The following is a 12,069-nucleotide window of genomic DNA, read 5'->3' on the forward strand; positions in this document are numbered from 1 at the left end:
TGGATGTGAGAGTTGGACTATAAAGAAAGCTGAGTGCAGAAGAATTGATGCTTTTGAACTGTGGTGTTGGGAAAACTCTTGAGAGTCCCTTGGACTGCAAGGAGATCTAACCAGTCAATACTAAAGGAAGTCAGTCCTGGATGTTCATTGGAAGGACTGATGTTGAAGTTGAAACTCCCAATACTTTGGCCACCTGATGCGAAGAACTGACTCTTGGAAAAGACCCTGATGCTGGGAATGATTGAAGGCAGGAGGAGAAGGGGACAACAGAGGATGAGATGGTTGGATAGCCAACTCTATGGACATGAGTTTGAGCAGACTTCACACGTTGGTGATGGAAGGGAGGCCTGGTGTGCTACAGTCCATGGGCTTGCAAAGAGTCAGACACAACTGAGCAACCAAACTGAGCTGGACTGAACTGAAAAAAGAAACAAAAGGCCCCAAATGGAGTCAGCTCTTCTCAGACCACTTCAGCAAACCATGACCAAGTACCTAATTTAAATACAACCTCTCCGAGGAATGTAGTCTTAATCAGTCCGCAATTTTCTAGTCAGCACCAGTAAGGTAACCTGACACAGAGACCCAGACCATTCCTCACACGCAAGTGACCTAAGCCTGAAACAATGTACTCTTTCCCCTTCGGCATATAAATTCCTCCTGTTTTGTACAGCTCTTCTCTACTTGATAAATGGGATGCTGCCTAATTCATGACACGACTCATTCAATAAAACCAATTCGATCTTCAAATTTACTAGGTTGAATTTTTGCATAGACAACTGCAGTATATGAAATTTATTTTCAAATTATATGCATGTATTATTCTACACAAATATCCATCATAAAAATAAACTGCATGCAGTGAATCATTTCACACAAACCAGGATGTACACCATGTGTTTTAAAAGCAACTATAAAAAAATATCAATTCTTCAAGAAGTAATAACAATGTTATGTGTGTAGCATAAATCTTTTCTGATATAAAAGCTTTATTTTTAGCCACTTCTAAGAAGGAAATGGCAACCCACTCCAGTATTCTTGCCTGGAGAATCCCAGTGATGGAGGCTACCATCTATGGGGTTGCACAGAGTCGGACACAACTGAAGCGACTTAGCAGCAGGAGCAGCAAGAAGAGTTCATGAATTTGCAATAGTCTCTCCCCTTTTATACTAGATACTAGACTCTACTTCTTCCCCAACATTTCCTATTACCCAGAAGTCTATAGATCTATTCTTGGATCTTCATTAATTGTGTGTAAACTTCAAGCACGTATTTCCAGATATATGCATGTCTCCATACTATGTTCAAAACTGAGTTTAATAAAAATTTTAATGAACTAATTTCAAAAATTAAATCTTTTAAGATACTATCTAAATAACATTGACAATTTTGTACATGTGTGTTTAGAAGGTGGTGTGCTATTGATTGTCTTTCAACAGCAACAGAAGCATAGTCTCCATGGCTCTTCTCTCTCCAGGGAATGTCTTCCTCTCTAATATAATGATAGGAAGTTGTCTGGGAAGAACTCCAGAGGTGTGTGCAGAGTAAGCAAGCTAACCACCATCCATCTGAAGAGACTTGAACCATGAGATTACAGGAAAAAGGGAGCCAACAAACTGCACACATGGGGTTCCTCCACTGCTTGTCCAGGATCTGTGATCATGATTGAACTTCTCATCAAAATCCCCAAGAATCTCCACAGCTGGACTGTCATTCTTTCTGGAAGGTAGTACTTTGCTGTTTAGGTGAGGGAAGGAAAAGAAAATCCATTTTAAAAGTTGAAGAAATCCAGAGTTACCCGCCTTAAGCAGTGAAAAAAAAGCAGTTTTTCATGTATAAACTGACATTGATTCTTAATTATGGAATACTTTCCAGCTTCGTCTCTTTGCAGATATAAATCCTTTTATCCTCATCTTGATTAAGAACAGAAATGTGAAAGGGAGCGAGACCAGTTTCAGTGTGGTATCTGCTCGGAAATAGTTGGTTTTTCTTGTAACATAAATACACAAGAAAATATTATTACATTGTAGAATTACATCAAGCAAAGTGAGGCCACTCACATGCTGTCTTTTCCCCAGGAGATGTTGGATCTTTCAAAAGCACAGTTGTTTTACACTTTACTGAATAATAGAGGAAATTTAGGCAGGTAAGGTCAATGTCAATTTTGGTGCATCATAACACTCAGAGTTTTAATTTTACCACCAAAATGCGTGGACAGATAGAAAAATGCTAACCAGTGTGACCACCAAGATCAGTTTCTTTCTTTTGCTATAATTCTGGAAATAATTATCATCCTCTATGCAAAACACATGAGAGTTTTGTCTTGGCCAAAATTTAAAATGCAACTGATTATTACTGTGGATGCCAAATAAAATAAGCCACTTATTCTCTCTAAACTGGACTGTGCAATAATTGCCTGAGAGGTGCTATAAAGGTGAAGGATTCTTAGAAGCAAGTTTAATTTTCTTGCTAGGATACTTAAGGGAGATCAGTATTGTCATTGGATGGTTTTGTTGTTTATTTGCTTGTTTTTAAGCAACTTGTTTAGATTCGATCTCCAAGATAAGTGACTGCACCTGTTTTGAAGACCTCAAAACTGACCATTTAGAGGTACAAATTCTCATAACTGTGTTTCTTAGTCTTTGCAAATTAATAGTGTAAAGACACTGATAAATTCAACATAGCTTACTTTAGGGAAGGTCACTGGATTGCATTAGTGGCTGAATTCATGAACTCTTGTAATAAAACTACACTAAAGCATATGAACTATTCATGTCATATAGGGTAGAGCTTGCTTATTGGGGATTGTAAATAGAATTTCCTGGAGAGCATATTCATAAAATAGCAGACCTGTGATTCAAATGGGGAGATTCCAGAAGTTTTCCTCCACACTTTTTAGATCAGTAATTATTTGCTTCACAGAAAAACAATGAATATTAATGATAATTATCTCTAACCCTTCATTTTTGAAAATTCTAACAATTCCTATTTTGTTCCATGTTTCGAATTCTATATGCCTTGTTTCTCAGACTCTTGCTCACTCAGTGTATTTGGCAATATTTTTCTTTTATATCTATCATCTATCCTGTACGAATACATGTAACAATCATCTTACCTTCCATTTCTTTGGTTTTTCATTCTATGCACGTTGACAGCCCATGTATTTTGTTTTCAGAGAATTTGAGATACTTCTCACAGCTGTTCTGGATTATGCTATAATGTCTATTCTCATTTCAATTCAGTTCAGTCAATCAGTCATGTCAGATTTTTTGTGACACCATGGACTGCAGCACGCCAGGCTTCCCTGTCCATCACCAACTCCCAGAGCTTGCTCAAACTCATGTCCATCAAGTCAGTAATGCCATCCAACCATCTCATTCTCTGTCATCCTCTTTCCTTATGCCTTCAGTCTTTCCCAGCATCAGGGTCTTTTCCAATGAGTCAGTTCTTCAGATCAAGTGGCCAAAGTATTGGAGTTTCAGCTTCAGCATCAGTCCTTCCAATGAATATTCAGGACTGATTTCCTTTAGGATTGACTGGTTTGATCTCCTTGCAGTCCAAGGGACTCTAAAAGTCTTCTCCAACAACACAGTTCAAAAGCATTAATTCTTTGGTGCTCAGCTGTCTTTATAGTCCAACTCTCACACCCATACATGACTACTGGAAAAACCATAGCTTTGACTAAACGGGCCTTTGTTGATAAAGTAATGTCTCTGCTTTTTAATACGCTGTCTAGTTTTGTCATAGCTTTTCTTTCAAGGAGCAAGCGTCTTTTAATTTCAGGGAGGCAGTCACCATTTGCAGCGATTTTGGAGCCCAGAAAAATAGTCTCTCACTATTTCCATTGTTTCCACATCTATTTGCCATGAAGTGATGGGACCAGATGCCATGGTCTTATTTTTATGAACATTAAATTTAGCCAACTTTTTCATTTTCCTCTTTCACCTTAATCAAGGGGCTCTTTAGTTCTTCTTCACTTTCACCCATAAGGGTGGTGTCATCTGCATATCTGAGGTTATTGATATTTCTGCCAGCAATCTTGATTCCAGCTTGTGCTTCATCCAGCCCAGCATTCCACATGATGTACTCTTCATATAAGTTAATAAGCAGGATGACAATATACAGCCTTGATGTACTCCTTTCCCGATTTGGAACCAGTCTGTTGTTCCATGTCCACTTCTAACTTGCTTCTTGACCTGAATACGGATTTCTCAAGAGACAGGTCATGTGTGCTGGTATTCCCATCTCTTTAAGAATTTTCCACACTTTGTTGTGATCCACACAGCCAAACATTTTGGCATAGTCAATAAAGCAAAAGTAGATGTTTTCTTGCTTTTTGAGTGATCCAGCAGATATTAGCAATTTGATCTCTGGTTTCTCTGACTTTTCTAAATCCAGCTTGTATATCTATCTCAATTCCATGTTTATATATATCCTTGCAATGAATTTGGTGTTTTCAGACTCTGTGTGTTCTTTACACAGAAAGAAAACTTGTTATACAATTTATTTTGGGTAATTTTACTGCTTTTTCTCTATATTAAAAAAATCAGTGTCAAAGTGCTCATTTTACTTAGTTTGTTGTATTTTTATGATTATGATCTGACTTTCTTTCCTACTGGAAGAAAATAGGAATGACCAAGAACGGTGACTCACAATTAAGCAATGAGAGGAACAAATGCTAGCACTCTGGCAGGTTTCATCCTACTGGGCTTTTCTGACCAGCCCCACCTGGAGATGCTTCTCCTTCTTGTCGTCTCTATCATATACATTCTGACACTGATGGGGAACACAGCGATCATACTGCTCTCATACTTTAACCCCAAACTCCACACACCCATGTATTTCTTCCTCTCCAATCTCTCCTTCCTGGACCTCTGTTTCACCACCAGTGTTGTCCCACAGATGCTTTGGAATCTCAAGGGGCCTGACAAGACCATTAGCTACACTGGCTGTGTGATCCAGCTGTATGTTGCTCTGGGGCTGGGCTCCACAGAGTGTGTCCTGCTGACTGTTATGGCCTATGACCGCTTCAATGCTATCTGTCGACCCCTCCACTATGGAGTGATCATGCACCCAAAGCTTCTCCAGCAACTAGCAGCTCTGGCCTGGATCAGTGGCTTTGCGGGGTCCATGGTTCAGACCATCCTTGTTTTCCAGTTGCCTCTCTGCAGCCATCACATGGTGGATGACTTCACGTGTGAGGAGCCTGCCCTGATTAAGATTGCCTGTGTGGACACAACCTTCCTGGAAAATGAGCTCTCCATAGCTTCTGTCCTCTATGTGGTGATACCTCTGGGGCTTATTCTGGCCTCCTATGGCTGCATTGTTCGGAGTGTGCTGAGGATAAAATCCACTGAAGGCAGGAGGAAAGCATTTGGGACTTGTGGGTCCCACCTAATTGTTGTGGTTTTGTTTTTTGGGACTCTAGCTTCCATTTACATTCAACCCAAGAGCAAATACACACAGAAGTACAGTAAATTCCTCACCCTCTTCTACACTGTAGTGACACCCTCACTTAATCCTTTGATCTACACCTTGAGAAACAAAGAAGCTAAGTGGGCACTAAGAAGGTTGCTGGGAAGAGACCCAAGTTAGGGAGAAATGTGAAATATCCTCATACAATCCCTCAGATATTAAGGACTTTTAGCATCATCTAATTTTGGTTTTTCCTTTTGTTTGTAAATATCACAGCTAAATCTCCTGAATAAAATGGTATGAAATTTTCTTTCATCCTGAAGCTGCCTACTGTAAATCCTTCTCAGATTCTTTTCCAGAAATATTATGTCTCTTTTTTCTTTTGGCTGTTTTCTAAATATGCTATGAAGAAATAAATAAACATTTATAGTGGTGCATATGTATATGTATTATAATTTTCCAAATCCTGGAGTTATTGCTCTAGAGATTAATTAATGGCAGGGTGGATATGTTCATGACAGATCTATTTTCTCATCACAGAAGAAATCACCTGCCTCTTAGAAATAGAACTTTCTTGAGAACTTTCTATTGTTCTCCAGATCTCTCATTCAGTATTTCCACAGGCTGTAACTGTTCTGTCTGTTGTTTACATACAACATAAAAGTCCACTGGAAAATCAACAATTACCTAACAGTTTTTCTTTTGGGGGTTTACTGATTCTTGTTCATTTACTAGAGGCATCTGGGACTAAGTACATTCAGGGATTTTTCTGATCTCTCCCACCCACAGAGAAAGCTTCCAAGAGATATGAGCCATGAGACCGAGTATTTCTCATTTGTACATCTCTTGTCCTCACATAATGGCTCTCAATCTCTCTTGATCAATTCTTTAATTCTCTATCTGGAATCTCAGCAAATATGCATTAGAATTCTAAGGATTGTCATTTAATTCAAATATGTATATTTTTCACAATATATAGATTTCTTTACCAAAACATATGTTTGGCCTCCTATGTGTTATTCACTTTTATGGATATCATAACTTTAGAAAATAATTCTCTTCATATTGAATATAAAGTTTTTCTATTCTAATAACATAGTTTCAGAAAAGGCAATGGCACTCCTCTCCAGTACTCTTGCCTGGAAAATCCCATGTATGAAGGAGCCTGGTAGGCTGCATTCCATGGGGTTGCTAGGAGTCAGACACGACTGAGCGACTTCACTTTCACTTTTCACTTTCATGCACTGGAGAAGGAAATGGCAACCCAGGGAGAATCCCAGGGACGTGGGAGCCTGGTGGGCTGGCATCTATGGGGTCGCACAGAGTCAGACAGGACTGAAGCGACTTAGCAGCAGCAGCAGCAGCAATAACGTACTTTAAAATTTTGGTAATATGTTCAGTATAAAAATATTGACCTTATTTTACCCATTTCCACATAGTTACTTGTTTATAAAATATTATCAATAGTTTATTGGCTTTAATTCTAGAACCTGCTTAGATATACTTGCAACATGCTATGGCTTTATAGTCTCTTTTTTTCTTAAATAGAGACTTCCCTGGTGGTCCACTGGTTAAGACTGCATGCTTCCAAAGCAGGATGCATGGTTTGATCCCTGGTTGGGGACCTAATTTCCCAGATGCTGTGTGCTACGGTCAAAAAAATTAATTCTTTTAATAGAGATTAATTCCTAGATCATTTTAACAAAGATAAATTCTTTCTGGCTATATTAAGAAGTAGAATAAATTAGTAAAGAAAAGCAACTATATTGGAGAAGAAAGTATATGATTTAGTCAGAGGCATTGATAAGGTTAACAAGTGGTGTCTAAGTAAACTTTCTATATCTCTGTTCATAGATAAAATTTTATTGACATTAATAATTAAAACTGGTTATATTCAAATCAAATTACTTCACTGATTAATTAGGACAGGTAAATGCTTACTAAGCAATAAGATTATCCAAATCACTTAAAGTCTTATAATTTTAAGTATACAATACATTTTTAAAATCTATTGAAAATGATATCCTTATGTCCATATTAGGATAGAACATTAATACTTTCCATATATTCTTTTTGTATATAGTAGAGTAATTTAAAAAATAAGATAAGTCTATAAGAAGATGCACTGTAAAGAATACAAAAAAGACATACCATGTGAATACTAGCCGAAAAAGAAGGCTGGCATGATCTTACTAGTATCAGAAAGGGTAGCCTTTAAGGGAAGAACTATTATTAGGAACAAGGAGAGACATTGCATAATGTAAACTGTTTAGTTAACTTGAAAACTATAATAATCTTAAATTAATATGCTTTCTATCAAATAACTTCAAAATATGAAGCAAAACCTAACAAGTAAGAAAGGAAATTGGCAAATTCATAGCCAGAATTAGATGGAAAATTGGTAGAAAAGATATACAAACATAAATGAATAAGGATATAGAAAATATAAAGAGCACAGCAAAAATTACAAAATAAATATAGTGAAACCACTGAAGGTGTAAAGACATACAAAAATTTTTCAGGCACACACAGGACATTTATAAAACATTGACCATATATTGAATTATAAATGAATACATTTCAGAAGTTTAAAAGCATAAGAGCATTTTGGCTAAAAAAAAATAAAATGAGGCCAGAAATCAGAAACACGGTGAACAAAGCATTAGTGCTCTTAATTTGTAAAACTTTCAAATAATGGAAAATGGATATAGAATAATTTAAAATAAACCCATGTATGTTAACAAGCACTTTAAAATTATCAATATCATGCCAATTTTGTTTCACCTATTTAGTCAACTAAACTGTCCTGCCTAACCTCCCCTTTTCCCTCTGCACAGGTTTGTCCCGGCAAGTTCAGAAATTGCGCTTATCAACCCAGAGGCACAGAGGAAGATGCACAAGATGGAAGGCAGGGACTCAGCTCACCCGTACCCCACTGCAAGGTCTCAGACGGGAGCAGGCTGGAGCTCAGGAAACACAGAATCTTTACGGGTAGATTAACTGTCACTTGACAGCGGACATTTTAATTACTAATGTGAAAATACTTTATTACTATAAGTGGACACTTTTACCATTTGTAAATGACCAAAAAGATTATAGCACACTCTGAAGCTTTAAACCAGGACCAAGGAAAGAATGCTACATGGTACAAGCAAGATGAATAAAGGAATAAAAATATTGTTGTGTTTTAACCACATCCCATGAGTAACCTCACCATTATTATATCAGTGGGTAAACATGCACTGAGTTTTGCTAGGTGCCAGGTACTCAAGTATGTCACGTGTGGTACCTCGCTTATCGCCTTCCACCCTAGGAACTTGAAACTGTTATTTCACTCACTATAGTTTAGAAATCTTTACCTTCTAGAAGTTCAATAGCTTGCCCTGGGAATTAGAACTTAAGTTAGTCAGAATCTGGAGTCCCATGACCTTATCGAATATGAAATACTCTCCTTGGGATCGTAGGAAGTCCCACCTCCTTAGCATAATATACATCAGTCCCTTTGTGGTATGGTCCTTTTTTAAATCTTCCAAGTGTATTTCTTGTCATTTCCTAACATACTCTCTTATAATAGAGTACCTGAGTTTCCTAAAAGATCCCCTTTTCTCATATTTTTATTAATTAACACATGAAAGACACATTTGTGAGAGATGAGATTTAAGTTGGACTTTGAAAAGTAGATGCAATGTAATTTCCATGAATTTAATGAAAGGAAAAAATATTCGGAAACAGCTGGGTACATACTGATTGAACATAAGATGAATATTGTGAAAGATAAGAGTAAGAATATGGAGAATCATATTTGGTGCTATGAACCAGTCCATCCTAAAAGAAATCAGTCCTGGGCATTCATTAGAAGGACTGATGTTGAAGCTGAAACTCCAATATTTTTGCCACTTGATGTGAAGAGCTGACTTATTTGAGAAGACCCTGATGTTGGGAAAGATTGAAGGCAGGAGGAGAAGGGGACGACAGAGGATGAGATGGTTGGATGGCATCACCGACTCAATGGACATGAGTTTGGGTGGACTCCGGGAACTGGAGATGGGACAGGGAGGCCTGGTATGCTGCGGTCCATGGGGTCGCAGAGTCGGACACGACTGAGCAACTGAACTGAACTGAGACTCTTACTCGGTGTCAAAAAAGAAACAAAAGACCCCAAATAGAGGCAGCTGTTCTCAGACCACTTCAGCAAAACAAGACCAACTCCCGAATTTAAATACAACCTCTCCGAGGAATGTAGTCTTAATCAGGCTGCAATTTTCTAGTCAGCACCAGTGAGGTAATCTGACACATAGACCCAGACCATCCCTCACACGCAAGTGACCTAAGCCTGAAACATTCCACTCTTTCCCCTTCTGCCTAGAAATTCCTCCTGTTTTGTATAGCTGGTACTGGAATGCTGCCCAACTCATGACTCTTTCAATAAAACTAATTAGATCTTCAAATTTACTAGGTTGAATTTTTGGATAGACAACTTCACTATATGAACTTTATTATCAAATTGTATTATAATTATGCATGTATAATACATGCAAGTATTATTCTATACATATACTTACATCCATTGTAAAAATACTGCACCAAGGGGATCATTTCACACAAAGCAGAATATACATCATGTGTTTTAAAAGCAACTATAAAAAAATGCCAGTTCTTCAAGAAGTAGTAACAATGCTATATGTGTAACAATGAATCTTTCCTGATATGAAAACTTTATTTTTAGCCACTTCATAGAAAAGTTCATGAATTTGCAATAGCCTCTCCCCTTTTATGCTAGACTCCACTTCTTCCCCAGCATTTCCTGTTACCCAGAAGTCTATAGATCTATTCTTGGATCTTCATTAATTGTGTGTAAACTTCAAGCATGTATTTCCAGATATATGCATGTCTCCATACTATGTTCAAAAGTGAGTTTAATAAAAATTTTAATGAATTAATTTCAAATATAAATCTTTTAAGATAATATCTAAATAACACTGACAATTTTGCACATGAGTGTTTATAAACAGGTTTGCAATTGATTGTCTTCTAGCAGCAACAGGAACACATGTCTCTGTGGCTATTCCCTCTCCAGGGACCTGTCTCCCTCTCTAATATAATGATTGGAAGTTGCCTGGGAAGAATTCCAGAGGTATGTGCAGAGTAAGCAAGCTATCTATTTGAAGAGACTTGAGTCCTGAAATTTACAGGAAAAAGGGAGCCAACAAATTGCAGACATGGGGTTCCTCTACTGCTTGTCCTAGATCTGTGATCATGATTGAACTTCTCATCAAAATCCCCAAGAATGTCCACAGCTGGATTGTCATTCTTTCTGGAAAGTAGTACTTTGCTGTTTAGGTCGGGGGGGGGGCAGAAAATCAATTTTAAAAGTTGAGGAAATCCAGAACTATTTGCCTTTAGCAGTGAACAAAAGCAGTTTTTCATGTATAAACTAACATTTATTCTAAATTATGGAATATCTTCCAGCTTTGTCTCTTTGCAGATATAAATCCCTTTATCCTCCTTTGAATTAAGAACAGAAATATGAAAAGGAGTGAGACCAGTTTAAGTGTGGTGTCTGCCTGGAAATTGTTGGGTTTTCTTGTAACGTAAATACACAAGGAAATATTATTACATTGTAGAATTACATCAAGCAAAGTGAGGCCACTCACATGCTGTCTTTTCCCCAGGAGATGTTGGATCTCTCAAAAACACAGTTGTTTTACACTTTACTGAATAATAGAGGAAATTTAGGCAGGTAAGGTCAATGCCAATTTTGGTGCATCATAACACTCAGGGTTTTAATTTTACCACCAAAATGCATAGGCGGATACAAAAATGCTAACAAATGTGACCACCAAGATCAGTTTCTTTCTTTTGCTATAATTCTGGAAATAATTATCATCCTCTATGCAAAACACATGAGAGTTTTGTCTTGGCCAAAATTTAAAATGCAACTGATTATTACTGTGGATGCCAAATAAAATAAGCCACTTATTCTCTCTAAACTGGACTGTGCAATAATTGCCTGACAGGTGCTATAAAGGTGAAGGATTCTTAGAAGTAACTTTAATTTTCTTGCTAGGATACTTAAGGGAGATCAGTATTGTCATTGGATGGTTTTGTTGTTTATTTGCTTGTTTTTAAGCAACTTGTTTAGATTCGATCTCCAAGATAAGTGACTGCACCTGTTTTGAAGACCTCAAAACTGACCATTTAGAGGTACAAATTCTCATAACTGTGTTTCCTAGTCTTTGCAAATTAATAATGTAAAGACACTGATAAATTCAACATAACTTACTTTAGGGAAGGTCACTGGATTGCATTAGTGGCTGAATTCATGAACTCTTGTAATAAAACTACACTAAAGCATATGAACTATTCATGTCATATAGGGTAGAGCTTGCTTATTGGGGATTGTAAATAGAATTTCCTGGAGAGCATATTCATAAAATAGCAGATCTGTGACTCAAATGGGGAGATTCCAGAAGTTTTCCTCCACACTTTTTAGATCAGTAATTATTTGCTTCACAGAAAAACAATGAATATTAGAGATAATTATCTCTAACCCTTCATTTTTGAAAATTCTAACAATTTCTATTTTGTTCTATGTTTCGAAAGCTATATGCCTTGTTTCTCAGACTCTTGCTCACTCAGTGTATTTGGCAATATTTT

The 12,069-nt window shown here is 37.3% G+C and overlaps 1 protein-coding gene across 1 annotated transcript; it reads left to right on the top strand.

Annotated features, from left to right (window-relative positions):
• The first annotated feature begins 4,659 nt into the window (after window positions 1-4,659).
• On the top strand, window positions 4,660-5,592 carry LOC138069251 (olfactory receptor 2G3-like). Its single transcript, XM_068960473.1, has one exon. It carries the CDS (start codon window positions 4,660-4,662, stop codon window positions 5,590-5,592), a length of 933 nt encoding a protein of 310 aa, XP_068816574.1.
• Window positions 5,593-12,069: the final 6,477 nt, after the last annotated feature.

This window comes from Capricornis sumatraensis, chromosome 22 (genome assembly GCF_032405125.1).
Source record: "Capricornis sumatraensis isolate serow.1 chromosome 22, serow.2, whole genome shotgun sequence".
Classification (NCBI taxonomy): domain Eukaryota; kingdom Metazoa; phylum Chordata; class Mammalia; order Artiodactyla; family Bovidae; genus Capricornis; species Capricornis sumatraensis.